This window comes from Carassius auratus, unplaced genomic scaffold (assembly GCF_003368295.1).
Source record: "Carassius auratus strain Wakin unplaced genomic scaffold, ASM336829v1 scaf_tig00216591, whole genome shotgun sequence".
Lineage (NCBI taxonomy): Eukaryota > Metazoa > Chordata > Actinopteri > Cypriniformes > Cyprinidae > Carassius > Carassius auratus.
Window position 1 is genome coordinate 225,540 of NW_020528649.1, and position 15,397 is coordinate 240,936.

General features: G+C 36.3%; 1 protein-coding gene across 13 annotated transcripts in view; it reads left to right on the plus strand.

Annotated features, from left to right (window-relative positions):
- Positions 1-15,397, plus strand: part of LOC113098628 (neurexin-3b-beta) — a 257,272-nt gene that overhangs the window by 196,102 nt on the left and 45,773 nt on the right. For 9 of the 13 annotated variants that reach the window (XR_003289112.1, XR_003289113.1, XM_026263652.1 and 6 more), the window contains 3 exons: positions 943-1,114; positions 6,504-6,593; positions 9,092-9,402. Coding sequence is in view for 11 of the 13 variants with exons in the window: in XM_026263652.1 (XP_026119437.1) it covers positions 943-1,114; positions 6,504-6,593; positions 9,092-9,402 (573 nt within the window). In the remaining 2 variants the exon portion in view is untranslated. Of the gene's footprint in view, positions 1-942; positions 1,115-6,503; positions 6,594-9,091; positions 9,403-14,769; positions 14,897-15,397 lie in introns of those variants that run through there. The other 4 variants (XM_026263656.1, XM_026263657.1, XM_026263663.1 and 1 more) reach the window with 2 other exon arrangements.

Sequence of the window (15,397 nt, forward strand, 5' to 3'; positions counted from 1 at the left end):
GTTGAGAATGAGTGGAACTGTTTCTCAGGAGGTCTATAGTGCACTGTCTGATGCAATACTGTAGTTGACTGCTGAATGGTTGCAATTGTATCTCTAATAGTATCGATTTCAGAAGTAAAGTAATAAAGTCAATACTGCTGTGATGTTGGGAAATGTCAACACTTGTTGAGGCTTTATTTTTTGTTAATTTAGCCACTGTATTGAATAAATACCTGGGGTTATGTTTGTTTTCTTCTAAAAGAGAAGAAAAGTAATGGGATCTAGCAGTTCTTAATACTTTTCTGTAGGAAAGGTTACTTTCCCGCCAAGCAATACGAAATACCTCTAGTTTTGTTTTCCTCCAGCTGTGCTCCATTTTCGGGCTGCTCTCTTTACGGTGCGAGTATGCTCATTATACCATGGTGTCATACTGGTTTCCTTAACCTTCAATGTAGCATTCTTTAGCTTTTGGTCTACCTACACACAATTAACGTTCATAATATACCTCTCATTAAAAACATTCCATGCATCTCCACTTTTATTGTCAATTGCAATAGGTGTGCTCTTTTTGGCAGATCTTAGGTTACATTCATTGAAAGTGTAAGTATTATTAGAGTCTTGGGAAGCCTTCAAAAAACATTGAGTAACGGTTAAAGCTGGTGTGTGTGGTGGCAGATTAATGTATCACACACTTCAGTACAGCACATCCATGTATTTATTTATCTTCCCTTTTGTTTGAAAAATGGCTTTCTCTGTACAGTATAAAAAATACAGCATTCTTGACTTCCACTTTATTTTGCATGCTCTCATTGGCAGCATCATTGCAGAGGTTTCTAAAAGTGGATCACTTTAACATGCAAATTCTTCCTGTTTTTTAAGACAACACCTTCAAACTTTTACGCTGAGTTGAATCAGCCATTTGGTGTTGCTTTGCTGAGGTTTTTCGTGTTGTTTCAATTACAGGAAGAAGGAAAGGTGGGCGTAACGTTCAACATTGGCACAGTGGACATCAGCGTCAAAGAGATGACTACAGATGTCAGCGATGGAAAATATCATGTTGTGAGATTCACAAGGAATGGAGGAAATGCCACCTTACAGGTGGACAACTGCCCAATCAATGAGTACTTTCCATCAGGTAACATATGCAGCCTGCTATCTATCCAAAGTAAAGTTTCTCATACAGAAATTAGTTTTTTACTGCTAAGCCCACTGGATATCATATGCTCCTATGGAAATCAAGGTTTGGAAGGCAAGGAACAACATCATTTTCCTGCCCATGTAATTTATAATCTGCATGTTTCAAAGCATGCAATTTTTTAGAAATAGGAACAGGTTATCATAATTACAACACTGATATCCTTTCTGTGGAGGGGAAGGCATAGAAGAGAAGAGAAAGGACACTACAAAGAAGAAAGCAAATGCCATTTAGTTCTCGATTGACTTGACTTGTGTTGCTTTATAAATTGTCCTCAGAAACATATGTTGAAGTAATCAAGCCTGGGCACCTGGTCTGAGCACAAAACCACTGGCTTTGTCCTTGTGATTAGCACCATGACATCTGGCCAGCTGCTTTTGAGAGGCTTTGAAAGACAGAGGCAAAAGGTTTAAGGCAGTATTGTGGCAACTACAGCTACAGCAGTTGTGGGAGCCTGAGCCCCAGACCTCTGTGTATCTGTGACTCCCAGACTTAGGCAGCCAGCAATGATGACTGAATACAAATGAGTTCATCAAAGGTTTGTTTAAAAAAAACTCAAGCTTTTCCTACATGGAGAAATAGGGTGTGCTGAAATATTGCCCTCAAATGCTATAAAAAAATAAAATAATAATAATAATTTAAAAAACACCCCTTCTCACTCCATTAATTTGGGTTCTGTGTCCTTCACTTTGATGTATCTGTTGCTTCGGCACCCTCCATGGGATATCTGGCCCCTGCACTTCTCGTCCAATTAGAGAGCAGCTCTCGTCAGGGTTACTCAACCTGTATTCAACGGCAGGTCTTTCTAAAGAAAATGGCCAACATGCTGGCAGAGGGGACAAACAGAAGGACACAGGCTAATGCTGTGCACTCTATTCAGACTGGTTCTCTTATGGACACTGATAAAGAGCTGGAGAAAGCATGCCATTTTCCTTACAGACTATAAGCCATTCTCAAAGCTAAATATAAAAATGAAATGTACTAAATGGCCAAACTCATTACAATGCATGTAAATTTTGTACATTGAAAAATAAACCTGCACAGTGAAGGTAGATTTGATTCTGTTGAAGCTGTTGCATCACTCAGTCTCAAATTAGTCTCAGAGACATGATGTAATGACATAATAAGGTAGTTTATGTGAATCATTCATTCAATAGACATTCCTAGTGGCATCTAGCATTATTTTCAATGAGGGGATATTATTACACAGATTGGAGGATATCTACTGAATCTCTCTGAATCCTGTGCCTACTTAGTACCCATAATTTAAAACACAAATATGTTATAACCATGTTGATATGAGAACGTTCTGCGATGGAAAAAAGATATCAAACAAAATATCAGCAAGGTAGATTACCATATTAACACGAATCATCAGTCAGAAAGACATTCTGAAAGAGCAAAATCTGAACAATTTTCTTTCTTATTCAATCAGTTTACCTTTTAAATACATCTCTCTTTATGTCTTTGTGTTCCTTCCATCCATGACACATTTATTTTTCTAGTTAGCTGGCTGATGTGCTACCTTGTTGACCTTACTATACTGTACTTGCTGTAATAATTTATTTCGGTTCCTGCACCATCTCTTGAGTAATTACAAGCTAGGATTCAGACTCATAGACTGAATAACACTCAAAAATGCTTTACGTCAGTTCCTCTTAGTTTCTCACTCAATATACTGTTATCAGATCCATGCAGCTGTATTGCCATGGCATGTGATGAACATTTCCAGGGTAGCAATGATCCCTGAGCTTATTCATATGTTATAGCCAAGCATGACTGTATAAGCAATTGTTTGGGAACACTGAGTGCAAGTCAGTAAGTAGATGATTAATGTCATTGAATATTTTTGACTGTTCTAAAGCATAAAAAATACCACATTATGTTTGCAGATATGAAGAAAACTTGCAAATTTAGTTATTCTGTGTTTTCAGTGTCAATTTATTTGTTCACTTTTGATTAATTTAGCAACACAGACACTGTTATTAAACTGAATGAAATCAACATTGAACTTACAGTACTCAGTAGAGCATCTTATAGCTAAATTTCGTAATGAATGACCTTAATTTCGTAATGAATGACCTTAATTTAACCTTATTTCGTAATGAATGACCTTTACACAGTTATTGAAACTGAGCTGAACCAACACAGAACTAAACAGAGCTAAATAATGACAAAATGTTCTTGCTACAGCTGCTTTTCAACACATTGTGGCTTTGCCTATTTTTATTTTTATTATTATTATTATTATTATTATTATTATTGATTCTGTTGCTTTCCTGCCTAATACTGAAACTTGCTTTGAACAATTTCTTTTGTATAAAGCATTTTAAAGATAAAGTAAACTTGACTTGACATGACTTACTAATTTTAGTGTGCTGTAGACTGCTACACTAGATCAAAACAACAACGTCAACTTTTATACAAGGGCACTCATGCATCCTGAAAAGTTGAATTTTCCATTAATTTGGCTTAAGAATAATGATGTTGAGTTTGAAACTCCTATTATTTTGTTAATTGTATTGTTTAATATACTTTATAAACAGAACTGTGATATTTCAAAAATACTGAAATATTTTAGATGTGGAGCGAAAGTGACGTGATGTTTCTAATATCAGTGAGCACAGAAAGGAGCGGGAGCAGGAAATGAAGAACCCAGAGTGGAGTGATTATTAAATGCTCAGAGCATGATGGGGAAATTGTTGCCGCTCCACTCTTCTCACATACACTGCCACACACACACACACACACACACACACACACATAATGCTTAATTGTTAAATTGCTAAGTTATGTATTTGGAAATAAAAAAGTGCAGCTATAAAATACATTACATTACATTTCAGTATTCAGTATTGTTCCCTAGAAGAGGTACTGATAAAACGGTGGATCATGTATCATCATTATATATCATCATATCGCCCAGCCCTAAAACTGCTCAATGTTAAAGCATTAAGCCATTATGGAGATAACAGCTGCATTGAAATAATGTTTTGCGGATACTCTATAAATGAATAACTTTACTTGAATGTCCTGAATGAAATGCAAGATTCATTACTGTTAGAGATAATGAACAAGTAAGCAGAGGAATCCAATAAATAAATGAAATTAAGGGGCTCAATCATACACAAGTGGTCAGGTATCAACAAGATGCTGCAAATAACATTTCCAGATGTGATTTTCCACCATATCTGTGGTGTGAGCAGTTCAGTTCAATGCAAATCAATGTGTTTGTAAGATATAATAAATCTATAATTATAAAGCCATATTTTAAGTTGTTTACCTAACCAAAGATAAGGTACCTTACCAAAATTGCACCACATTTCACTAGTCAATGTAGACATTTTGTATTGTTTTGTTATATTATTCAAATAAGATATTGTTGTGATGTTTAATGCTTACTGTATCAATTGCCATAGCCATTATCATTGAATAATATTTACAAAAAACTAATAGTATAAAATGTCTTCATTTACTACTATTCAGTCTCTACTCTAAATTACATGTCCTAAATTCCCACAATACAAGTTTGGAGGTTAGAAAGCTCTGCAAACATCATCATAATATATTTATATTAACATGACAAATGGCGAGCACTGGCAAAGTGTCTGATCTCTAAAATTAATTTCCAAACCCTCAAGCTTTCCTGGATCTCCCCAGCATACAGGCCTCCATCCAGAAAAGCCACTCCAGCTCCAGGCTTGCATGCGCTGCCTATCAGGATCAAAAGCATTGGCAGCCCTGAAAACTACTTATTACCCCCAAGCCTTACCCCTACCCCTTTACCTCGCCCACATCCCCCTTGTTCAGCCACTAGTAACTTTGAAGACCCTTTTCTGCCTATTTAAAATGAAAAGCACAAGAAATGTTGGGCCTTAAATCACCACTGGCCTAGTCCTTTTCACATCCCTGTCACTGTAGAAACTGTGTATTTCTGAATAGGTCTCCAATTCTATGCACCTTTTTTCTCTTTCTGAAGTTCTGAGAAGGTACACTGTGACAGCTCTCAGAGTCTTTTTTAGCTAAGTGTTGAGTAGCTGTGTTCTTTTGAAGTCCTTTTTTGTATTTTTAGCTCTCAAGCTGAGGGTTTCTTCTTCTTATTATTATTCTTCCCATTACAACTTCTTTGGAATACTGCTGTAAAGTATATTTCCCCATTGCTTAATGTATGTGAAGATGCATAGGAACTCAAAAATTACAATTCTGTAATCATCTACTTACAAAGATGCTGAATATTACTTAACCAGCACGAAGAGCGTTCATGCTGATCTTTTTTGTGCAATTGAATTTATTCAAGTGAATGGACACAGATGCTATGTTAAAAAAATAAAAGAAAAAATAAAAGAAAAATACAAGAAAAGCACCTTAAAAACATAATGAAAGTGCACTATATGACTTGTTCACTATATTGTTCTACTTATAGTTCAAAGTATGAAATAGATAAACTTTAAAAATCAGAATCTGTTTAATATGAGAAAACATTCCATTTCATTCATTATGCCCTACTTTCACTGAAAATGTGTCTAAATATGAAAAGCTCCAACATTCTTTGATTAACTGGTAACAGCATTTGTTAAGAGCAGCTGGACTTGACATAAGTACTATATACCCAAGATGGCAGATGTTTAATAAATTTTACAGCCCTAACACCTTACTCCAGTCAGAGAAAGAAGTGTAACAAAGTCCAAATAATGGCAAAATATACAAGTGCCGCAATACTTCAGAGGGCTTCAAGGGACCCTACAGCAGCAGGCCTCACACCATGCTGTAATGATCTCATCTATACGTATTGTGTTCTTCATGTCTGTCATCACATGCCATATTTTCCAGCAGGTTTAGAGCTTCTACACATTATCTATTTTTATTTCTGTCTCTCTCTCTCTTTCTCATTCACTGTCTTTCTCTCTCTTTCCCTTACCTTAATAGTTTGTAAAGTGTTCCCTGGCACCTTGAAATGAAAAGGCATGTGATTTCCAGTGGGAAAATAGTTACACCCCATTTTAAATATTGCTGAGCAGGAGATCACCTGATGCAGTTTGAAATTAATTGTTAGTATGTCTCCCTTTAACAGATGCCTGTATTTTGTTGTGCATTCTATATCTGGTGTGTGATTCTTGCTGAAATAATTATATGTGTTAAACTGTTTATTTAGTTGGTTACTAGTCAATAAAAATGCCCTATAAGCTAACTACTGAAGTTCAACTTACAGTAAAACCTAAATTGCCCATGATAACAAGACCTAAATCATTTTAAACACAACTAAACCATCTTAAACAGTGTATAAATGTGCAGTGTGCTAAGATGTCTTTCAAACTGTCAAACTTTAAAGGTAACAGCGACAATGAGCGTTATCAAATGGCTAATAAGAAAATCCCATTCAAATATACCCGGCCGGTTGAAGATTGGCTACATGAGAAAGGTAACCCACACAAGACCCTCAGTGTTTGTTTGTTTTTTGTGTTTTTTTTTTGTTTTGTTTTTTTTGCGTTCATATGCTCCTTGTCATGTCTTTTCGTCATATTTTTGTCCAACCAGGTCTGATGAGTCTTTAAGAGGCTTAGCCTTTTGCCACTAATTAACCTAAACCTTTTCATAATTTACTTCCCTTCCCATTACGTAATATTTTTGTTGAGTATTATTTTTATGTGGATTGTGATCCTCTTTTGTTAATTACATCAGATCATTGACCAGTTAAAGGGACTGGTAACTAAGAATAACATAAGTATGTACTGTAGTTTTCGGACTCTAACTTTAAATCTAAACCAAAACTCAACAAAAGCCAGGATGTTTTAATTTTTAAACGTTTCATTGGAATGATCGTTCATAGCTTTAATATTAGTGGTCAAATGGCCCAAAAACCCAACCCTTAAAGGTGCCATCTGTAATGTTTGGCAAAAAAAATCAAGTCATACTCCACATTCCATAACAGATGGGGACAGTATGCCTCAATAAAGTGAATTGGTCTACTCTAGAGTAACAAACGAGAAACGGCATAGTCTCTATGCTCCGCCCCTACCTTCACAACAACACTACAGCCATAGCCGAAGCCTAAATGTGCGTTCACACTGCCGGCGTCTAGAGCGTTAAAAATCTCTCTTGCCGCTCTGCTCACGACGCTGCAGAAAGATTTGTGAGCGCTCAGACGCTCTAATGTAGATTGAATGCTTATTTTGTATTTAAAGCGGCCGCAAAGCAAACAAGCTTGTTGATCTCGTGCAGACTAACCACAAGGAGTAATAAGTTAACCTCATTAAATATTGTTGTGGACGAAATATTAGGTTCCTTTACTTAAAATGAACAATCTCAGACACCTTGGTCCACGTATCACTTTTAATTTATTTTTTATGTCCCTGTAGGCAAACAGGGACACATCATAGATTAATACAAACGCTAAACAGCAATAATCAACCTGTCCTTTATTCTGCTTGGGAAATAATGTGCCAACTCTCAAGCATTCAGCGTTTTTGACTCTTTTCACACGCTTTCACGCAACACATCAATTTTTTCACTCACAGAAAAACCACGTAGCAAACAGGACACGGAGACCAACATACTAGACAGAGCAGGTTAGTTATGATATAATAAAATGGGTAACATTAAGTTATAGCTAGCTAATTATCAAATGCAGCTACGGTTAGCCATCGCTAACATTAGCACATTTATCGAACAGCCTTCGATACATTGCTATGTTATAATTTCCCGAAAACAAATACACAAACATATAAAACAAACTTCTAGCGAAATACTAACAGCATCTAACTTACTGTTAGACATGTTGCAAGTTCGGAGTCGAGCCTCATTTCTTTATGGTCCATCAGTTGTCTCCAGCTATTGAAACCAGTGCCGATGTTTACTCTGGGTCGGCTCCTTTTCTTATCGGATTTGATTTGTGATTCCGAGCGCGGTTGTTTCCCTGTAGCGAGTGCTGGTGGTAGGGGTCTCTGGCCAAGGGCTTGAGACATCATTTCTCTTTCTTCCCTGAACTGAAATGAAGTAGTACTGGGCTGTACTTTCCACACGATTGACATCAGGTTCAAGTACACGCCAACAATCCGTGCGAGTTATTCGTGTATTGCAGGTTTGTTATGTTGCCCGCATACCGCCTCCCATGGTCGAAACTGGTATTACGACACCTGTCGGGCCGGGGCTAGTAATGCTAATGCTAATTAAGGTTGATATCTCTGCAGCACTATAACTTGACATTTTTTTTTATGACATCATCGCCCTTATTTCTTCTCATTCTTTTGATGCGTGTAGGTCATGTTATGGATATTTTTACCTCAATTTCTGCATATGGCACCTTTAATGCAGCACTTTTCCAAAGACGGCCGACACCTCTTCAGTTTTATTTTAAAAACAGGATGAATGGACAGGTGACCATTTATCAAATTGACCATTAAATGTGTTTAAAGGTCATTGCCTAAACTACATAAGAGGATTATAAAGTCCCTTTAACACTGTCTAAAAAACATTGAAAGCCCATTAATGGTTCTACATGCATGAATCAACATGATATTCCTTTGAAATGTATGAGATGAGCTTTCTTCCTTGCCTGCTGTAATATGGAATTGTAAATGTGTAATAGTTTTAATTGGCCTGCGTTTCTATTTCTAACCATACGAAAAGCCATTTGGAATTTGCCCTAAAACATGTGCATGAGAAGCACCTTACAGTGAACAAAGCAAAGTGTTCAGAAAAAAAAAAAAAAAAAAAAAAATATATATATATATATATATATATATATATATAAATATATATATATATATATATATATAATTTTTAATGTTATGCTTGGATTTTAAAAGCTAGACCATTGATGCTAACATTAATCAATTAGCTAAAAATAAATAAATAAATAAATAAATAAGTAACGTAAACCATTCTGATTCTGTGTTCCTTCACTGGTCTTCCCCTCAGGTCGTCAGCTGACCATTTTTAACACCCAAGCTACCATCTCAATAGGCGGTAATGACCGCAAGCGACCATATCAAGGCCAGCTGTCTGGTCTTTATTACAATGGTCTGAAGGTTCTCAACATGGCAGCTGAAGGTCATGCTTACATCAAGATAAATGGCAGTGTGAGACTGGTGGGGGATGTGCCTACCAGCAGAAGCCCCTCAAGTACCACCACCTCCATGCCCCCAGAGATGTCCACCACCTTCATCGAGACCACTACCACCCTGTCAACCACCACTACCCGCAAGCAACGCTCACCACCCACCATTCAGGTAATATCTATAGATTTTCTACATTTTATCTGCTTGAACCAAGGCTGTAGACAAAATTGTAAGGATTGGCCACATACTCAGCAGTGTAAAGATGTGTAATAGAATTTAATAGACATTCAGTTCTCATGTCTAAACTTCTGCCTGCTTTCCTCTTAGTATTAAAGTTATTGAAATTTTCCAATGAGGCATGGTGAGTGGCTGTGTTCAGTATTCCAATGTCTATGTACTGTAAAATATGTAAAGCACAGAAAGGTGGGCAAAAAGTGAGGAAAAATGTTTTTCTAAAATAAACTAAAGCTCCAAAATAAACTAAAAGCACCATAAACATAGCCATATGAGTCATGCACTTATAATCCAAGTTTTCTGAAGTAAAAAAATAGCTTTGTGTGCAGAATAGACTGAGTTTGATATAGTTTACCTGTACATTACAAGTATCTTTCACTCTTCCTTAGTCATGGCAAGAAAAATAGAATTTGCCATTAAAAATATTATACAATATGTGACTAGTGAGGAGCTACAAGCTACAAAAGGAATAAATAAAAAAGTTGCATAAACTTATTATAAAAAAAATAAAAAAAATAAAATAACAATTAAATTATATATATAAGTCATGGCAAGGAAAATAGAATTTGCCAAAAAGACAGCGTTTATGCACCCCAAATGAGGGAAAGTGATGAATAAGTCATCACTTTCCCTCACTTGGGGTGCATAAATGCTCTCTTTTTGGCAAATTCTATTTTTCTTGCCATGACTTATATATATAATTGAATTGTTAATTTTTATTTTTTTATATAATAAGTTTATGCAACTTTTTTATTTCTTCCTTTTGTAGCTTGGCACTATAAAAACTTTTGTGTTTCATAAAAAAATAACAATATTTAAGTGTTGGGATGATATAAGGTGCATATATAATGACTATATTCCCTGCAATCCATTTTACTGTACTGTATGTGCTGTTTAGATGCCTTGTGGAGTCTGTCGACTACCACAATGCTTTATTTTAACTCAGTCTGACATGAGCCCAATGAATGTCTGACCATTTCAATGATGCTAGGGGGAACATTAAAGCAAGAGTCTATGTATTAAAGCCATAACTCGCCCTGGGGCACTACTCAGTGACAGGCCAATAAGACATGTTCTCTCCTCTTTAAACCTTTAAACAGATCAAACTAAATATTAAAAACCTCTCATACCACATAGGGTTGGGATTTAATACTAGGCTTAGGTTTAGGGCAGTGGACTATATCATTATGAGTTAGTTAGGGTTAGGTTAGGGTTAGGACATTGTTTGACAGGAATGTTGCTCCAGGACACATCCTACTATAATTTGTAATATTATTGTAGGGCTGTAGTACTCGAGTCCGGTCTTGGACTCGAGTCCGGACTTGAGACATTTTTCTGTCGTCTCGGACTTGTCTCGGACTCGTTGCATTTGCACTCGGACTTGTCTCGGACTTGGCCATTGGACTCGTCAAGTCTTCTAGTTGGTCTCGACCGAGTCCAGCAAAAGAAATTAAATACAACATTTCTCCTTCAAAACAAAACCACATTTGCATGATGTCGTGACGGAAAACGTGTGCGAAAAAACGCTAGGCGCGCCGCTCTCCTTATTTCCAAAGCACTCTGTAGCCTGCGCTTGCGCTCCAGTTGCGTCTGCTGTTGCTAGGCAACCATGACCGAGAAGTTTCAACAAAGCATAAATAGATTTTCCAGCACTAAAAATCCCTCGTAGTAGCTCTGCCAGGGGCGGTTCTAGGGTGAGTGGAGATCCGGGGCTTAGCCCAGAAAAATCCATGTATGTGACTTTTTTATTTTAATAAATCAGAAAGATTTACATTGTTTAAAATATACAAAAACAATAAAAACAAAAACAAAAAACTAATGTAAAACATTTCATTTAAAGTTTATCCTGTATCCTGACACAAATGCTGATGTTGTTTTGTCTGTATCTCGGTTTTCTTTTCTTTTCCAATCAAGCCTGACTGGCTACACTCGTCCTGGTAGAACAGGGATAAGAAGCAAGCATTAAGCAGTGCACTGACATGCTGTGTTCCAAATTGGGTAAAGGGATACTGCTGAAGCTTCACGTGATTTGGGCCTGTCTGCAGGGTTCCTAGATCATCCCTTTCTCATCCCATCCCTTTATTATTGTTTTAATAGTCTTCAGTTAATGGCATGATTTTTGTGAGAATAGATTAAAAAAAGGTGAATAAAGAATCTATAACAACAACAAAAAACCTTCACCCATTCTTCCTGCACATATTACATTTTATATGCTACCTTATTCTTACTTTATACATACATAATACACACACACAAACACTTAAAGCCAAGTATAATTATAAACGCAGGGCTCTATACACTTATATTTTTGAAGGAGCACTTACACAGCACTTACAAATTGCATAAATAATCTTATGAGGCTAATGTATCAAATATAAAATTTGGAATACAGAAATATGAAATTATGAAAATAATTAGAATGGTACTTTGCCACTTGGTGGCGGCATGCCACTGCCTTAATGAGCGAGTCGATCAGTCATTTAATCAATGGATTCGTTATAAACAGATAATTCATTCCGAAAAAAGTAAGCAAATGTTTTTTATAAACGGGTCAGTGAATCATTTACTGAAGCAAATTTATTCAGTAAACACCGCTGTGTGTTGCCGCGGAGCAGAACAACATGCCACAGACCGTGCTTAGCAAACATTATAACCACTCTGTGTGTGTGTGTGTGTGTGTGTCCTAAAGACTGTGCTGCGCAACCGTTAACTGTTTAATGTTCAAAATGTAACGTTAAATCCGACATAATTTAAAACCGAAAAAGAAATATATATGATTGAAAGTTACAGATACCTGAAGCTGATTTATCTTGGCATTCAAGTGTTGCCTGGGGGTATTTTACTTCCTCTTTTTTTTTTTTTTTTTTGAATTTTGAAATATCCATTTTAATTTTCAAATAAATTGATCTAGTAAAATACTACACGCCAACAAACCGCCTGGCTCCAAAAGATCTCATTTCATTGGCTGGATCGTACAGACGCTCATCGATGGTTGGCCAGTTTACATGTCAGTCAGAAGCACTAGACTCAGTTGGCGGTTTTCGTCGGGTGCGAATGACAACGTGTAAATTGACAGACACTGTAGACATGAGAGTCGTGAGATATTTATTTATTTATTTAAATTCTAATATAAATTATTTTATTGGGCATGAAAATTCATTGATGGCATGGTGGTAATAAAAACATTCGGGGCTTTACTGAAAACATTCGGGGCTCCAGCCCCCTTAGCCCACCCCTAACGCCGCCCCTGAGCTATGCTCAAAAAATGGCTATCCTTGTACAGCTATGATCATCTGTTTCTCCATCTTAGCTTTCAGTATTGTTCCGGGAAAGGATGTGCATGACCAAATTAGAAACAAGATGTTTCTAATTTAATTTTCTACCTGTTAGATTGTGTTTTATTTACGTCTACACCTAGATAGCCTTAAACATACCCTTTACAATAATGAAATACTAATTATTGTTGTACAGTACAGGGGTTGCAAGCCTACTGATTTCTACTAGTCGACTTTTTTTTTTATAAAAAATGCTTGAGTTACTCAACTACTCGTGGTTCATGGTACTGTTAATGAAAATACATTATATCTTCTTTTTTTTATCAATAAACGCTTATTAATGTATAGCCTTATGCAACAATCACATAGCCTATGTAAATTTAAAAAAAAAACTCTATAATAATGACATTAGGCTACATATTTACATTTTCACGTAAACAGCCAGTATTTGTATCAGTAACAATCACAACATTTTTTTGTATCTGCATTCAGATACAACGTCGTACAGTTACTTGATAAGACTTTTTTCCCCCCATAGTTATCACTGAACAAGTATGTCGTGTAAAACTTAAATAATTGTTTATTTCTAAAATAATATTTATCATGCAAAGCAGAGATGTCATGACAAATGTTTAGTGATCATTTGAACACGATTGAATCCATTCAATGCGTACATTTTCATTAGGCCTACGCAAAACACTTTAATCAAGTCTTAATGTTTATGAACTTCACTAAACAGATGTGTGTGTGCCGCGCAAACCAGCAAAAGGTAAAGATGCAAACATGTAGGACAAGTAGACAATGTATCCGTATCTAAGCTGAGTATTAGCCTACTCTTGATAGAGAACTGGTTTGTTTTTTGAGAGACTGAGACGGGCAACGCTGTTGTTTGATTGGTGAGCGCGCTGTGCTTATTCCATTCATTCGTATCATATCGTAGCCTAAGCTTTAAATCATTGCCTTTTAAATATATACAAATATAACGTGTATGATGTATTATTATAGGTAAAATTACTCTTGCAACGCTCTGATTTCTGAGAGATGCGCAGAGAGGCGACAACAATGCTGTGTTTGATTTGTGCTCTTTTCACTCACTCATTTCACACATTCATTCACTTCTGGCGCTGATCCCCTGGCTCATCTGTTATCTAGCAAACACTAGACTGTGTCAGCTTCAGCCGAGTATTCAGGCAGAATTATTCCTTGTCCGTTATTCGTTTTTTAAGCTATTATCCTTACCATTCCGAATAAGGTATTCGGCTTCAGGCACAACCCTAATTATTACATTACATATTTTATTTTTACATGAAACATAGATACGGTCATAACAGCTCCATGTGTAACGAGTTATAGTGAATACAGTTTGAATGTAACACATTTTTCTTTTTCAATAAAAACCCTTTTATTGTATTATTGATTTATTTCTGTTTTTCTTTGAGCAGTATATGTCGATACTGTTGTTTATTGTTTAGAGACTTTTATTATGAAAGTTCCTGTTGGCGCTGTACTGACGCCATTTTCAATCGAGTGTGCGCTTCTCTTCAGTTCGCATTGTATTTGCTGATGAGAGGTAAGCGTTTGTCAGAGCTCTTCATTTTATTGGTGAATTAGGTTTGCAAAGTGTATAAACTCACTAAATATTTTATTATATGTGCTTCTGTGACTATATGTGTTGTGTTATACATTTTATGCGTGAGTGAATATGAGAATTAAGAATATGAAGTTATATCGTGTGGGCTGTATGATATGCTTTTGAGTCATTAATTAGCTAACAAATATTATATCATAAAGGAATGTCCTTGGAATGCCCATGAACTTTATTCATATTAATCCGCAGGTATTTCACTCTTATTGTTTATTTTCTTTTATATTCTTGTACTATGTTAATACTCTGTTTCAGTGTTAATTGTGTCTTTCTCAATTGTTATATTCAATTGTTAAAGTCAGTTCGCATTGTATTTGCTGATGAGAGGAATGTCTTTGGAATGCCCATGAGAGAGATTTGAACTTTATTCATATTAATCCGCAGATGGAGTAAAGTTATTGCTGGGCGTCACTGTCAATAAATCCCCTTTGGTGAGCAGAAGTGAAAGTGTCCTGAGCCTTCTTACACACAACGCAGATGATAGTAGCAGCGGTCAGAGAAGGACCGGTTACATTGGTGCCGTGACCCGGATGAAGATTTGCTTCAGGATCTACATCAGTCAGGTCACCGAGGGACGCTGCTTTGATGTTCACAGTTTTGTGAGTGAAGAAATTTGAGAGTACAAAATTTGGGATTTTCCATATTGACTGGTGCATTTCCTCATTAAGTGATATTTTTTCTCAGACTGATATTTGATATTTCTTAAGTTTATTACATTTGGACATTTAATTTTTGTTGGAATTATTTTATGTACGAAACCAAACATGGCATTTAGTTTAAATGGAGATGATTTTGATGAAACAATGACTGGGTTGGGTCTTGGTATGGGGAGAATATTTGGTGACACTCCAGTCGCTCCAATTGAAAGGGAGAGTAGAGTGAACAGAATGCCTCATGTTTTGTGCTCCACACGTGTAACTGATAATGTTCCCAATCCAACAGCTGACACTGTGCCCTTAGCTGTTCCAGACATAAATGATCCAAACTGGCAAGGGTTGATAGCACATATTGC